The sequence below is a fragment of the Ascaphus truei genome, chromosome 3, assembly GCF_040206685.1.
Source record: "Ascaphus truei isolate aAscTru1 chromosome 3, aAscTru1.hap1, whole genome shotgun sequence".
NCBI classification, from domain to species: Eukaryota; Metazoa; Chordata; class Amphibia; order Anura; family Ascaphidae; genus Ascaphus; species Ascaphus truei.
Window position 1 is genome coordinate 208365976 of NC_134485.1, and position 16220 is coordinate 208382195.

At 45.1% G+C, this 16220-nt stretch overlaps 1 protein-coding gene across 2 annotated transcripts in view; it reads right to left on the reverse strand.

Moving 5' to 3' along the window:
- SPNS2 (SPNS lysolipid transporter 2, sphingosine-1-phosphate) overlaps positions 1-16220 on the reverse strand; it is a 191922-nt gene that overhangs the window by 98457 nt on the left and 77245 nt on the right. For both annotated transcript variants that reach the window (XM_075589984.1, XM_075589983.1), the window contains exon 2: positions 15285-15350. In XM_075589984.1, the coding sequence (XP_075446099.1) occupies positions 15285-15350 (66 nt within the window). The remainder of the gene's footprint in view (positions 1-15284; positions 15351-16220) is intronic.

Consider the following 16220-nt stretch of genomic DNA (forward strand, 5'->3'; position numbering starts at 1 on the left):
TTCACGATTTAATTTTCTCATCTCCTTCATTCCTGGCTCCAAGAATCTAAAGGCGGACGCCCTGTCTCGACAGTTCCTTGCAGAGGACAAGTCTGAAGAGCAGCTAGAGACAATTATTCCCTCTAGATGTATCCTGTCCGCCAACTCCTTTGATATTATGGACAAGATTCAATCCGAGCAATCACAGACTCCGATGGGGCTCAAGGTTCCGGAGGGAAGACTCTACACGGCACCCCAACACCGCAAAAGGGTTCTCGAGTGGTGCCATTCCTCTAAATCGGCAGGACATCCAGGGATACGGAAAACCAACGACCTTGTTCAACGTACCTTCTGGTGGCCAGAGAGGGCTAAGGATGTGGAGGAGTTTGTCAAAGCGTGTGGCACTTGCGCTCCCAACAAAGTACCCCGGGTCAGACCAGCAGGTCTTCTTCTTCCTTTACCCATTCCAGACCGTCCCTGGAACCATATTTCTATGGACTTCATTGCAGAGCTTCCAGACTCCAAAGGGAAGAATACGATTCTTGTGGTCATTGATCGTTTTTCCAAACAGACGCACCTTGTTCCCTTGAGGGGTCTTCCGAATTCCTCCAGGCTTGCGGATGTTTTCATCCAGGAGATTTTTCGTCTTCACGGAGTGCCTGCAACCATCGTCTCTGATCGTGGGTCTCAATTTGTGTCAAGATTTTGGCGAGCCTTTTCCTGAAAATTGGGGATTTCACTTCAATTCTCCTCAGGATACCATCCACAGACCAATGGGCAGACAGAGGGCCAACCAAAACCTGGAACAATACCTTCGGTGTTTTATAACCGATACACAGGATGACTGGGTGGATCTGCTTCCTTGGGCTGAGTTTGCTCTTAACTCCCTTCGCAATGACTCCACTCAAGAATCTCCCTTCTTCATAAATTGTGGCTCTCACCCTTCCCGTCTACCCTTCTCCCCTCTATCCTCAGGAGTACCAGCGGTGGACAAGCGCATCTCCCGGCTGAAAGACTTATGGACGAGGATTCAGGAGAACTTAAAGGTGGCCACAGGGAGACAGAACCTCCAGGCAGATCGCCTTCGACGCCAAGTGCCGGAGTTCGCCCCAGGAGACAAGGTGTGGCTTTCATCCAGGAATATCCGACTAAAGGTTCCTACCATGAAGCTAGCTCCCAAGTTCCTCGGTCCCTTTCCCGTGGTTAGGAGGATTAATCCTGTGGCTTATCATCGACGCCTTCCACCCTCGATGAAGATACCTTCGGTCTTCCATGTGTCTTTGCTTAAACCAGCATTTCAGAGTCCTCGCTTTTCCAAAAATACTTCTCCTCCACTTCCTCTTATGATTCAAGGTCAACAGGAGTACGAGGTCCAGTCTATCCTGGATTCTAGGATTTCCAGAGGAGGAGTACAATACCTGGTCCACTGGAGGGGGTTCGGACCAGAGGAACGTTCATGGATTCCGCACCGGGATCTTCACGCACCTCGACTCCTCCAGGCTTTTCTTCGTAGGAATCCCTCCAAGTCATGTCATGGACGCCCAGAGGTCGCCCCTGAAGGGGGGGGTACTGTAAGGATTCAGGAGTCACGCCGCTCGCGGCAAGCTCCTCACTCACCTGCAGCCCTGCCAGGGTCTCCCGCGGCTCACACGGATTCCTCCTCTAAGACGCCGAGCTCTGTTTCCCTTGTGCGCGCGCACACGCACATCAGTTCCCTTCTTCTGCCCTCGGTTCAGGGCGTGTGCCCGCGCACGCATCCACAGGCGCAGCCACACGGAGGCGCGGCCACACAGAGGTGCACCAGCCTCTTAAAGGCACAGTACCCTTTTCCAATGCTGCAATTCAATACACCAATTCTTCTAGGATCTATAGCTCTTCCTCCAGGAACTCATCTAGACCTATCCCTGTCTCAGCCTGGCCCATTCACACCCCCCCACCTTGCTACACTGCCATTGGATCCTCTTGCCTATATATACCCTGCAGCTTCATTAACGCGTCGGCTGAGCATAGAACCAGTTGTTCTCATCACTCTCTGCCTCCCTAGTCCTGTTTTGTCCTATCTTGTTTTGCAGTCTTCCTCGTGTACCGAACCGGCTTCCGCTACGTCTACCCGCACCTCTGGCATCCCGAACTCGGCATACGGCAACACGACTCTCCGCACCTCTGGCATCCCGATCTCGGCAAACGGTAAACGACAACGTCCCTCTCTCTAACCCCGGACTTGGCAAACAGCACCCTCTACCATCCGTACCTCTCCTGCCCCGATCCGGACTTCCAGACCACTCTACTCTCAAGACGTGCCCTCGTGGCTGTGGGTGGCGTTATATCCTATCCCACCTCAGCACCGCGGTCCCGTCTCGTTTGTGGCGAGCACGCCCTGACACGGATAATATAAATAACAGATCATGGGAATAAGTGCTTTAGACATTAAGGAAGAGGAGTCCCTGCTCCAAGGAGCTTACAGTCTAATTGGTAGGTAGGGAGAACGTACAGAGACAGTAGGAGGGAGTTCTGGTAAATGCATCTGCAGAGGGCCAAGCTTTAAAATCATGTGTTCAGAATGTTCACAGTGCTATTCATATGCTTCTTTAAGCAAGTGTGTCTTAAGGTGGGTCTTAAAGGTGGATAGAGAGGGTGCTAGTCGGGTACTGAGGGGAAGGGCATTCCAGAGGTGTGGGGCAGTCAGTGAGAAAGGTTTAAGGCGGGAGAGGGCTTTAGATACAAAGGGGGTAGAAAGAAGACATCCTTGAGAAGAACGCAAGAGTCTGGATGGTGCATAACGAGAAATTAGGGCTGAGATGTAAGGAGGGGCAGAAGAGTGTAAAGCTTTAAAAGTGAGGAGGAGAATGGAGTGTGAGATGCGGGATTTGATTGGAAGCCAGGAGAGGGATTTCATGAGTGGAGATGCTGAGACAGATCTAGGAAAGAGTAGAGTGATTCTGGCAGCAGCATTTAGGATAGATTGTAGGGGAGACAGGTGAGAGGCAGGAAGGCCGGACAGCAGGAGGTTACAGTAATCAAGATGGGATTTGAGTGCAAAACACCTACTTGTACAGCTTCTTTCATAGCACCAATGCATTGCACATTCCTCCAGCTGCTTAGCGGTTAGGAAGACAACAACCATAAGATATGATGCAGTTGTCCTCCTTATGCACATCCCACTTGTGTTTAACTGAAATAAGAAAGTAGGCTAAAGACTAAATTAAGAGGGAATACAAAAGAAGAAATTATTCAAAAGCAAGAGAGACGGGGTCTTATGTGGTGACGTTACTTCCTTATATTGGAGATTTTAGTCCCCTCAGTATAAAACCAGCTAAAATCTTCTCTAGAATGGGGAAGGCATATTTACAGTATATGACCGAAGGAGAAAAATAAGCAACAATTTAAAACAACCAGATCTCCATGTAATGTATTCAAAAATAAAAAAAGACATTTATAGGGTGTGATTTTCATTTGCAGCATTTTTTTCTACCTGTTCTCATTAGTTTGGGCCTCAGATTAAATAAATTATGGTGGGTAAAAAACCCAGCTGTGCTGACAAGCTGTGTAATACGGCAGGCATAAGCTTACAGGGCTCCATGTTAAAATGGATATAAAGCAAAAGGTGACACTGTGTGCTCATTTGCATGTAATTTCCCAGAATCCATGGCTGCAGTGGAAACGTTGTATGCTAAGAGATAAGGGTTGCAGACCCGTCTGTGGCATGTGAATGTGTTTGTTCACAGGTGATATTTTTATTTGCTGTACATTAGTTTGGGGAATTTGTATTTTAAGTTCTTAGTGATAAGATGGTGTTATAAGTACAGTAGTATTTTGTGGCTCCTGTCTTAAAAAATAAAATAATAGTAATAAATACTGTAATAGAAATCGCCTGGGCTGACACACAGTGACAAGAATGTGCAGTACATTCATTTCACATCTCCTCACTGGCAAAGGAACAAAAAACACAGGGTTAAATTATGTGACTACAGGTAAGACTAGCTCATTTATTGCAGCCCAAACAAAAGAAAGGCTAAACCAGCCCACATAATAAGTTTGTCCGCTTAAAGGCTCTGACCGACCCATTTTCAACCAGGGTTTCGCGAGAACCTTTCAGGTGTTCTGCAGCTTCCAGAGGGGGGAGAGCTGGGGGGAGAGCTGGGGGGAGAGCTGGGGGGAGAGCTGGGGGGAGAGCTGGGGGGAGAGCTAGGACAACTCTCCAAGCTGCTTTCCCCCAGCTTCCTGTGCGCCTCCGCATGGGAGAAATGTCTATGGACACAGCCTAAAACTGCTACTGCTATGAAGCAGTCCCAATATAATTTACTATGAAAGAAGATCTAGAGAGAAGCTGTTCTCATTAAGCACGCTATGAAATAAAATAAGAGAGGGGGAGCAGTACAAAACATTCTGGTTTGAGGACACATATCAAGCTGCATTATAATCATTCAATGTCCGCCACAGAAAAGGCACGTACCTGTTTGAAACCAACAGGATCCATAAGCTGAAGCAGCAGGAATGGAAGTGATAGAAGCTGTGGAGATGAGATACAGCCACACAGTACTGGCCAATTCCCCATCCATCTAACTTCCTGAAAAGTTTCCACATTTGCCAGTAAAAGCCACACAGAGATGCATTGCTAGCGTGATAAGACAGGTTAGCTGGGACAGTCCCGGTTTTTACACTTTGTTCCGGGTCTCGACTCATCTTAAATGTCCCGTTTTTTGGAACAGCACCGGCCGCGCATACATGATGAGTGCTTGCCGACCCCGCATGCATGATGAGTGCTTGCCGACCCCGCATGCGTGATGAGTGCTTGCTGACCGAGCATGCGTGATGGGTGCTTGCCGACTGAGCATGCGTGATGGGTGCTTGCCGACTGAGCATGCGTGATGGGTGCTTGCCGACTGAGCATGCGTGATGGGTGCTTGCCGACCGAGCATGCGTGATGGGTGCTTGCCGACCGAGCATGCGTGATGGGTTCTTGCCAGCTGCGCATGCATGATCGGTGCTTGCCGACTGCGGATGCGTGATGGGTACATGCCGGCCGCGCATGCGTGATGGGTGCTTTCCGGCCACACATGCACGATTGGCACTTGCTGGCTACACATCCACACGAGTGCTGGCAAGTGCTGATCGCTCATGTGCGGCTGGAAAGCACCAGTCACGTATGCGCACAAGCAGCCGGAAAGCACCCATCGCACATGCATGAATGGCAGGCGCCCAATGTGCATGTGCGGCCGGCACTTGCCAGCCATTCGTGTACATGCGCGCTTGATGTTCGCATTTTACGCATGCGCGCAATGTGTTCTGGAAGTTGCATCATGGGGATGACATTGTGGTTTCCTAATGGACGTTGTTTTAATGTCCATGAAGGAATACTCGTAACTAACATGGTAAGTAAATCAGAAGCCTCTGTGTGTGGGGGACTCGGGGGATAATATAGTACGGTTCAGCTCTGGAAGACCTTTCCAATCCTCAGTTCATATGCTGTGAAAAAAATCAATAGTGATTGCTGCTTTAAATAATGTCCTTTTTTCTTTCTTTCTGCATTTATAGTGAATAAGAAAGTCAGACCTGTGTGTCCCAGAACACAACAGAGGCAACGAAACAGCTACAGTGAAATGATGACAATGATATGAACATATCACTGCAGGTATCCTCCTGTGAACATACTGAGCTAGTAAAAATCTGACTTGCAAGTCTACTGTAAAGGGAAACTCCCCGGAGAAGAGCAGACAGCAGAAACTAAAGAGGACAATTTTATAGAGACATACAAAGTTACAGAAACACTGGCACAGACATGTCGACCTCTACTGATTTTCTATAGGACTTACTGATCTGTAGTCAGTCTCACTGATTTATTTGCATTAGCAGTCTTGTAGACTAGTGACTACAACCCCCCCCCCCCGTGCTTTTCCATTGAAGCAGCAGTTCATGCTGATGTTTCGTTTTCTTTTTTGTTTTGCATTTTTCATGTTTTATTTAAACCTGATTCTCCGTTCAGGAGATATAAAGCGTTTTAGCCTTTCAGGTTAAAATGGAGCTCTCCCCAGAGTCCCGTGCATTGTAAAGGTCACCATGATGACCTCAGAAGCTGCAGTAGGGAATCAGAGTATCAAAGGAGCAAGACATGCTCAGGCTGCGCTTATAGTGCCTGCGACGCGACGTCGCCCGAAAACAAATGTATTGCAGCCGTCGCGTGTGCTTTTAGTAAGCGCGACGCGTCGGTAGCGACGTGAATTTCTGAAGCCGGTCAAATTTTGTTTTTCAGAAGCTGTCGCCACATGTGACAGCCTCTGAACCAATCAATGACCTGGTCGCCCGCAACGTCGCCGCAAAGCGAATGAAAACTTTCACTAGCGGCGACGGGTGATGTCACCCGTCGCGCACACTATAAGCGCGGCCTCGGGGAGCAACATACTGTTATCAGCGTAAAATTCACATACGTTTCTGTTGGGTTTGTGGCTTTAAAAAACCAATAGAGAACCCAAATCTCACTGACTTCATGTTCCTGGAGGATAACATCTCTGCTGGTCTGAGAGGGATATCAGAAGCTGCAGCAACTATTTCCCTTTGTAATGATGTTGGTTCAGGATGATATCGGGGTAGGCTGCTTGGACTTGTGTATCTAAATCAGGATGATGTGTAGCTTCCTTTTTAAGATCAGTTCTGGGTTACTCCCTTCCCTTCTTTCTTCTGCTATTCACCTCCATCTGGCAAAGGGTTCCCCAACTTCCCGTCTCCCTATTATTGACTTTATTTTTTCCCCAACTTCCTTAGGATGTCCACCGTCTTCCCTTTCAGCAAATGACCCTCCCACCTGTACCCAAGCAGGGATAACAAACGGATTACAAAGCCAGGGCCTCGTTGTACATATGTGCGGCGCGCTCATTATACAGAGAGAGGTTGTAAATAATCACTTTAAAAACATTCGGAGATCCAGATACACCTGATGGAAAACTAAAATCGAGAGTCCAGAAATAAATACAGCGATTGGCTGCTGTTCCAGGATCCAAAAACCCTTAAAATAATATATTTTACTTGTGTGTGCCCTCTGAAATTCTCGCTTGCAATTCTCCTGCATATTTATTTTAAAAAAAAGGTCTTCCCAATACAGTAGAATGTGACGAGTTAAGAAATGTATTTAAAAATATTTGAAAAAAGTGCCTCTCTATTAAAAACATTCCACTCTGTGCGCTTTGTTCCTAGGTTCCTTTAGAGCAGCAGTCCGCGTTGTTTGCCATTTTTTGCATTTTATTTTGCTTAAAACAACCATATATGGTGACTTTGTTGTGATCTGTGTGGGTCATTTTTATCAGGCAGCCTAGTCCTTTATTTAAGGTTTTTTGTAATTATTTTTAGTAGTTGTCACTAAATATATACAAGCATTAGCGATTTTCATACACAATCATTTTTTGCATTTTATTTTGCTTACTTTTAAGGACTCTCTGCTTGCCCTTTCCAACGTTGTTTTTATTGTTTAAATTGTATGCTTTGTTTAGGTTATACAAGCTTCTGAAATAGTGTCCGGGCGGTCAAAATGGCGCTCTCGCTAGAGCTCAGTGCAGTCTAACAGTTATCATGGTAACCTTAGAAAATAAGAGGCTCAGAAAATCATGATTTTTAAAACAAAAACAGCCCTGCAACATTAAAAAAAAAAAAAATTTTTTAAAGAGCAGGAGACGCTTATGGGGAAAAATACGGACGTTGTAGGCTACGGGGGGGAGGGGGTATTACTGCTTTAATTTAGTACTGTTACCATGTTTCCCAATTCTGCTGAACCACTTCTTTCTTTATTATAGAATCATTATAATATATTATTATTACTTTACTCCTCTGTAGATCATTGAGCAGGACCCTTGGAACTTACTGTATAGTGTGAAATGCAAACGTTGGTAAATTAGGGACTGCCTAGCCTCTGAGGACCTGAATCTGCACTCTGTGGCAGTTATGCAATATGCTGTGAAGCATGTATTGCTAATCTCCTGCTCTGCAAAATGACAGCTTAGTGCACCCTGCAACAGCGCAATATAAATAGAATCATTCTACAGGATCACTTTTAGGGCAACATTTTGTTGGGGGCCTGATGCAAACGTCTGTGGGCCTCAGGTTGCATTCACTGTCAGCCCATGATGAATTGTCAACATTAAAACAATTAGGGGCCTATTCAAGTAGCGTCGATAAAATTGCTGCCATATTGAACGGTTTGGCATGAGATACCTCACGGTCTGACATTTGTGTTATCACGGTATTCAGAAAGAGTTATCGCAAGTCATATACCGTTAGGTAGGAAAATGCCATATCGCTCTGGATACCAGTGTCCAGTGTCTTTAGATGTGTCTTTTTCTAAGTTCTGCCAGTGTGATCTGCCTGCCGTCTGTAAGACCTGCACAGAGAGAGCTGCATCTCCCTGCACAGCTCTTAAAGGCGATCGCACGGTTTTTATTGTATTTTAATAACATAGTCTTCAAGTAGGGGGTCTCCGGAGCTGAACCGCGTTAATCTCAGCCTCGGGGACCCCCTGCTTCCCGAATTAAAGGACCCGGTATTGGGTGCTGGCTAGTGATGTACCGAGTACCCGGAATTACCCGGTACCCGGCACATTTTCAACTACCCGGACATTACCCGGACATTACCCGGACCCAGCAACTGAGAAGTGGGCCCGACGCTGGATAATACCCGGAGCCGGGTCATGTCAGGATAGCTGAAAATAATCACATCACTTACCTGTGGCAGCATCAGAAGTGTCTTCGGCCGGCGTGGGAGCTTCAGGAATCCATTACACAGCACAGCAGCAGGTAAGCAGTGTGAGCCGCCGGGGAACCATGTGACCGGAGCAGGAGCAATCCTATTGGAAAGCTGCCTGTCCAATAGGAACGCTCCTGCTCTGGTCACATAGTTCCCTGGCGGCTCACACTGCTTACCTGCTGCTGTGCTGTGTAATGGATTCCTGCAGCTCCCACGCCGGCTGAAGACACTTCTGATGCTGCCACCACCACATGACCGCTGCTGCTCTTCATAGATGTCGCCGCGATCTTCCTCCACCCTGCAGGTAAGTGCCAACCGGGTAACCAGGTACAAGGCCGGGTAGAACTATTGATTTTGGCCGGGTACCCGTTACCTGTTTTTTTTATAAAACATTACCCGGTACAACACTAGTGCTGGCACCTCCTTTTTTACTTCTGATTTAATAAAACTTTGTGTTTGGACTCTACTCCCTTGGTTGTGCGCTGGTTTATTAGAAAGGCTTTCTTTTTTGTATACAGTATAAATAATATTGCCCCAATGTTTAATAAATGACCACTATTTTTTCAGTAACATCACTGCTTGTGGTCAGGCTTGCCTCCACTCCGAGTTTGACCTGGAGACTACGGGTTTTGGCCATGTATCTCTGGGTTACAGGTTTACCTTGTAAACCTCAAGGTGGTGGCGTGCTGCGGCGGTGATATCTCCCGCTGCAACTCCAGTCTATATGGCTTTGCGGCATGAAATGGCGCTGCGTCGGACAACATGACACCTCGGCGCCATAAGGCGTTCCGATGTCATTGCAACTTATTGCTGCGTGATGTCACAGTGACCCGTTGTCATGGCAACTAGGCGCCATTTGACGCCGCGCCGCTATATTGACAAGAGTTGCAGGGAAAATGCCGAGAGGATGTCGAAAGACACCACCGAAGGTAAGCGCTAAATTTAAATATGTTATTTCCGGGTTAGCCTGTGGTAGAAGGTGGCAACTCTGCTTGTGGTACATGTCAACATTGACGGCACATGGGAGTTGCCATTCAGTACAGGAAAAGCTAAGTAAGAAAAGAGAACTGAGGCCCAGATCCCCAAAGCTCCGTTAAGGGACTTGATGTTAACTTAATTTCCCACACCTTGCCTTAACTTATCAGGTTAAACCTTACTGCATATCTTCAAAAGGCCAATACCATAACGTTAGGTCATGTTTTGTTCCATAAAGAGCATAAGGGAAATATAACGGCCGTCAGTGACAATGAGATGCAAATAATATGCAAATGACGTATTCAAATAAAGGGCATGATGGTTAACACAGGGATTTAACTTATGTTAGTTACGTCATACCTAAACTTGGCGTTACATCCAGACCATGAAATAGGGCTTTTACAGGGGTTTGATAGGTACAACATCATAGTTGGTTATGATTTAACATAGCATTGTTTCCCTCTCCTTAGCTCTCTTTTTTTAACTTGCAGTATTTCAGTGCCTGGGTGGGGGTAAGGCTAAGGCATACTTAAAGTCACGTTATTGGACGATAACGCGCTTTTACGCTACAATAACGTGACTTTAAGCCTATGCCAATGAGAGGTATTCTGGCCATTATTTTTGCAGATAATTATCTTTGTGGATATATGACCTCAGGGAAGATAACGCCCGTTACTGTTTCAGGTAACAACACGCTATGAGCCTTGCTGTAACAGAGCTTTGTGGATCTAGCCACAAGACTACTGTACATCTTACTAGAGCTCTACAGAATTACAGTCACGTGCACTCAAGTGTATCTGGCTACAAATAAAGTCAATGACATCACCTACGATGCTAGACGTTAGAGGTCGACCAAGCATGTTTTCCTTATATGTTGTCTTCTGTGAAAATGTTATTAGTATCGAGGCTCCCAAGACGCTTCCATAACTGAAGGGCCGCTATTTGACATAGTTCAACACTTGATGCAAACGTAATGAGTTCTATGTTTTGTTGTTGAAGGGGCCTTACCAACCCATTCAGCAGTGAAAGAGCATACTATTATCATGATGAAACAAACTATTCTGCTATTGTTTTTTTTTTAAAGTGAAAAGCTCTAAAATGTGTTTTTTCTTTAACATTTGGGAGGTGAAACTATAACAGCAGTAGATCAGCAAAGTCAGGTCTCAAGTGTCTAAAGAAAGCGACGTCTGAAACGGCGCGTTTAGTCTTTCGGTTGTGGCATCCCAATACGAAGAGAAAAATAGGTAGTATTGTTTAGACTTCTAAGCGAACTATTTTTGCTGCACAATATGAGGGGATATGAGATTTGACAACACTTGTCAAAAGCAAAGTCTGAATGACATTATCCAAAATGCCTCTGATAGACACTTGGATGTATTGTTTTCCTAAACTGCAGCATGCACTGTGTCACATTTTCCACGGTAAGCAAGTTTCTCTTTGCAGAGCTTCCTTTGAACCCTCAAAATGGATATACATCGGATGCTAGAAGGATGTGGAGTGTCTTCATATTTCCAGCCTTGCAGAGAAGTTTTATGTAGGCATTTTATCTAGGAAGAAATTAAACTTAAAATAGAAAAACATCTCTCAAGCATTCACATGCTTAAATGCCACTACTGAACCAACAAAATAGTATGGGACAAACTCTTAAATGTCACTACTAGCCTCTAGTCATTGTGATAACAAACAGGAAAGTCCCACCCAGCGGTTGAACTTTTCGACTGGTGGTTGGTGATGATTAGATGGTGTCAATAGAGTAGAGTTTATTGCAGTAGCTTTAATTATTACTTTGCATCAATAACTTTTTTTTTTCTTTCTATGCTCTCAGCACCAGTATATTTGATAGCATTTTACCTGTATATTTATACGCTTTATTGCTGTAGTCTGCTACATAGTAATTCTCCAGAAGTGTACACCCCAAAAATGAATACTCACGTGGGTACGCATGTGAGAAAAGGAAGATTATAGGTGGTGTTTTTTCTGAATTACAAACTGGCTTTTCCTACCTATCGTAGAATAGTTGTGGATTTTGATTTGTCCAGATAGCAAAGGAAAACGTCTGATATTTTAATGAGAAACCAGCTCTAAATAAGCTTGCTGCAGCGAGGCAGATTGAAAGCCTGAACCGGAGTTGCTACTCCCCCACACGACAAATACAGGCTACAGTAAGGGTTTCCAGATGGCTTCTCTAAAAGTACTGGGCACAATGATGAAAGGTGTGACGTGCTCCAGACACACACACACATACACACACATACACACACACACACACACACACACACACACACCTCTCAATGCTGTTTCCTCCACTAATTGATCCCACCCCCCAGGCTCCTGACACCTCCTCCTGGTTAGCTGCATCTCCCAGCCTCCTAGTAACAGCCCTGTGCTGGGAAATCCCGCAGCCCCCCAAGCCGATGAGGTGACAATGTTTCAGAGAGGTAATACCAGACAGAGATGTTCAGTATTACCTTTAATTTTTGTTACTGAAGTGTTCAAATATGGGACAGTCTGGTTCAATACCGGACACCTAGCAACCCTACAGTCTTCCAACTATAACTTTAAAGTAATCAAGAGAGATTACAGTGCTAAGGCTGGTACTACTTCATAAGACCCCTTCCAGGACAGCTTAGTAAATATCGCCCTTTAAGGCCCATTCAAGCGAATGTGCTGCAAGGTGTCTTCTGCAGAGATGTGTGAAGGTTTGCCAACCAGACGTAATAGATCTCTCTTCCGCAAAAGCCCTACTGTATTTTATGGTCTGGCCTCTCGGTGAAACGACGAATCCTCCGTGATAATGGCAGACTTTGCAAAAATATTTGCTGATTTTCAAATTAACTTTACAAAAAAAAATAAGTGAAAAGAATTTGCAAACTCTTTTTGGACACATTCAAAAGGAGCTTTATTCAACATTCGTTTGTAAGGTTCGCCAGAAAAGGAGCAATCCAAGCTGTTTCCAAAAAATGTTTCAATACGGGTTTGAAGTAGGGCGTCTCCGGAGCTGAACCCCATTAATTTCAGCACTGGGGACCCCCTGCTTCCAGAGATAATTACCTCAGAAGGGAATGCTGGTATCTCTCTGTTTAAAGCACCCGTCACATGGGCCACTACTAAGCCACACCGGATAATGTCACAGCTTCCTATTGGCCAGCAGGGCCCGGGAGCGTTGAAAAGCAGCCATATAGTGAACCCTGGAGTGGCTTCCAGCCCCCACTATGGAGGTAAGTAAGTACCTCCGGATGCAGAGGGTCCCAGGAGCAGAAATTACTGTGCTTCAGCTCCCGAGACCCCCTGCATCAATCCTTTATGAAAACAATTAAGAAGGAAAAAAAAACGGCTAAGATTGTCACTTTAACTGGTGGTAACTCATAAAGTTCCCTGTGCTTCTTCCCCTGGTAGCTCTCACTCATACGCTGGGGAGGTACTTATGCTTGTTTCCCTTAGTATTGGTTAGATCAGGGGTGCGCAAAATGGGGGGCACAACATTTTAGTGGGGGTCCTGGTGCTTCAGAGGCCCCGCGCTCTTCCCCATAACATTTAAATTAAATGCTGGGGGAGTGCACGAGGCCTCTCTATGTCTCTCACTTTCTCTCCGGTGGCTTCTGTCGATGTGTCGCTATGGCAATACGATGTCACATGACATTGTGATGTCAAATGACGCCGCTGATGCCGGAGGAAAGGTAAGGAGGGGCGCGAGTAGAGGGAGAAAGCCGGCAGGGGAGCGCAAACAAAAACGTTTGTGCACCTCTGGGTTAGATTGTCAATCTCCTGCATAGCATCAATAGTGCCCCCATCTTAAAGCTGCAGTTCAGTCTTTTTTTTTTTTTACATTTATTTTTTTACTTCAATAGTTTCATGTGTGCAATCTCTAATTACCTAAAGAACAGTATAGCTGCAGGTCAATTCATTCTCCATGTATTGATAGGTCGAAATTTGGTGACATATTAAAAGCTGGCATTTGTTTATAATCTGCTTGACTGGCAGTGGAAGCTCATGAATATTCATGAGCACTGCTGCATTGACAAGTGCTAGAGGGAGGGCAGGGCTGACAAAGGGGTGTGCCAGAGCTTGTGACAGGACAAGAAGGGGCAGTGCCTTAGCAAATGGCTGTTAAAATAGAATACAAGAAAATTGGTCTTTCAAAGTTGTTTTTTTAAAAACTGAAAATGCTAAAAGTATTTTTTCTTACTACAGAACTGATTTATTAAAAAAACCAAACATGCAGGATATTGACTGAGCTGCAGCTTTAAGTGGGCCCCCAATGGGAATACCCTCTGCTTTCTGAGGTCAGTATCCCGTTACTGTATGCTGCATACATTGTTCATGCATATTGGATCAGGAGTTTACAAAGGACCTTCTGGTGGGATCGATCTGATTATGCTCCGGAGCTACTACTATGAGAACGCTCTGCTAAGAACATGCTTACTCCTTTTCCTGAATGAGAACAATCTTGGGACATTACTATATTCACCAACTATATAAGGCACGGTCCTTAATTGAAAATAATACACATGGACAGGACACTCTTAATACAATATCTATAAACGTAAACATCTTTACAGGAGTCACGTTGAGGCCCTCGGCCAGAACTCAGAGAACCTGCTTCTAGAACATTAGTTGAAGCTATAATACCCGTCTATCTCCCTATGGTAACATTACTGGTCACAAAACACACAAGGGAGTGGCAATCCCTTCTGCACAGTCATCCTAAATCACATGATTGGAAGAGACAATACCAGAGTGATCCCACCAGGTTGACCCCTTATACTAATTAGAAGTCCCCAGAGTGGGGCTACATTAAGATGCAGATTTGCAACAACTATATTGGTCCTTGAGAATAACAGATTAATTTTCAGGTAGTGATACTGTATCTCTTAACAGACCAACATGAGAGTTCTTCATACATACCCGTATGCAATATGTGCATGAAGTTTAGAATCCTCACCCGTACTATGTTCAGAAAAGACTTATGAGGTCTTTCAAGCTCATGTGCAAACTCAATGACCATTACGGGTATTTAAAGCTTCTGTGACAAGAAAATAGTTACACATCATATTATATAGGGGCCTACATCGGACTTTCACGCTGATTATCACTACAAACAAAGAACATTGTGAAAATTGCACGTAACTTTTATTATGATATATATAATAAACTTCATGCACATATTGTGTATATATATATATATATATATATATATATATATATTTATTGCTTTACAATAGGCAGCTGTCTGTACTGTACATAAAGCCAATTTACAAAGTACAAGGACATTACACAAACAATACATGGAGAAGAGCATTAAGTATGGAAGTAAAGAGAAGTAAAATTGAACCCCGACTAGTACACAAGTTGATGTATTTCCATGGTGCTGAATAGTGGCTTTATCTTAGCAATGGTCCCTGGGCAGGGAAGTAGCCAGGTAGGAAGTCCTAAAGAAACCACTGTAATGAATGGTTATCTGGCCCTGGCCCCTGGGTACAGAGATAAGTCATCGAAATGTCAACCTTCGGGGCCCAATGAACAGGTGTCATGACACTGCACAGACAGGTTATGAGTAGTAAAGGAAGCGTTTTACTTAAATAAATACATCATGTTAACCTTACCAGTCTGTAGCAGACCAGCTCCACTGTCCTTCACTCCAAAGTGTTGCTGTATGTCCAGTAAAACCCCTGTGGAAGGAAGAGAAAACAATTCAGTTTCATGACACAAGGCTCAATTAGCCTCTGACCTGTCACAGGCAACGTAATGTTTCGGTTATTCTTTTACTCTATAATAACCTACTATAAAAGCCCAAAACAAGATCTGATAGCATAAGAGCTCACTCTAAAAGAGTAAACCTGATGGTTCCAAAATCAATTACTATGCAGGTTGAGCGCCTCCGTCAGGCTTCTAAGGCTACGACCCGCTATCTGAGCTGCACGCGCGCCTGCCAGGCTGGCGGCGCGTGCAGCTGAGTTCCCTGGTCTGCAGTGAGCACCAGAGGGGTGTGACGGGGGCGCAGCCATGACGTCACCTGGCAGATTCACCCTCATTGGCTGAACCGCCGGGGGCGTGTCTAGGGCTCCATCGCTAGAACTGAGCACAATTTTCCAGTCTGCTGGAAAAACTGACGGCGCAGCAAAGCGTCTGCCCCTTGTAGCGGGCCCGGCCCCGTTGAGGGGCGGCTCTTGTCCCTGCAGCGCCAGCTGTTCAGCAGCCAGCGGGGACCAAGCCTAACTCTACTGATTGAATAGAAAATGCACCGACTTAATGGGACGATCGTTACGTATACAAATGTTCAGGTAGGTCTGTCTTTTTTCATGCAGGTCCGTTGGACTAAGCTTTTAAAGCTGAATTATAAAAGCTTCCCCTGAGGAAGGTCCTGCCAGGACCGAAACGTTGGGTTTATAGTGTGCTGTTTTGTCACTGCTAATACATGTCTTCTTGCTATATCTGAGTGTTGCTGCTTTTGTGCCTTCTCTTATGGGAAGACAGGGTTTATATATATATATATATATATATATATATATATATATATATATATATATATATATATATAT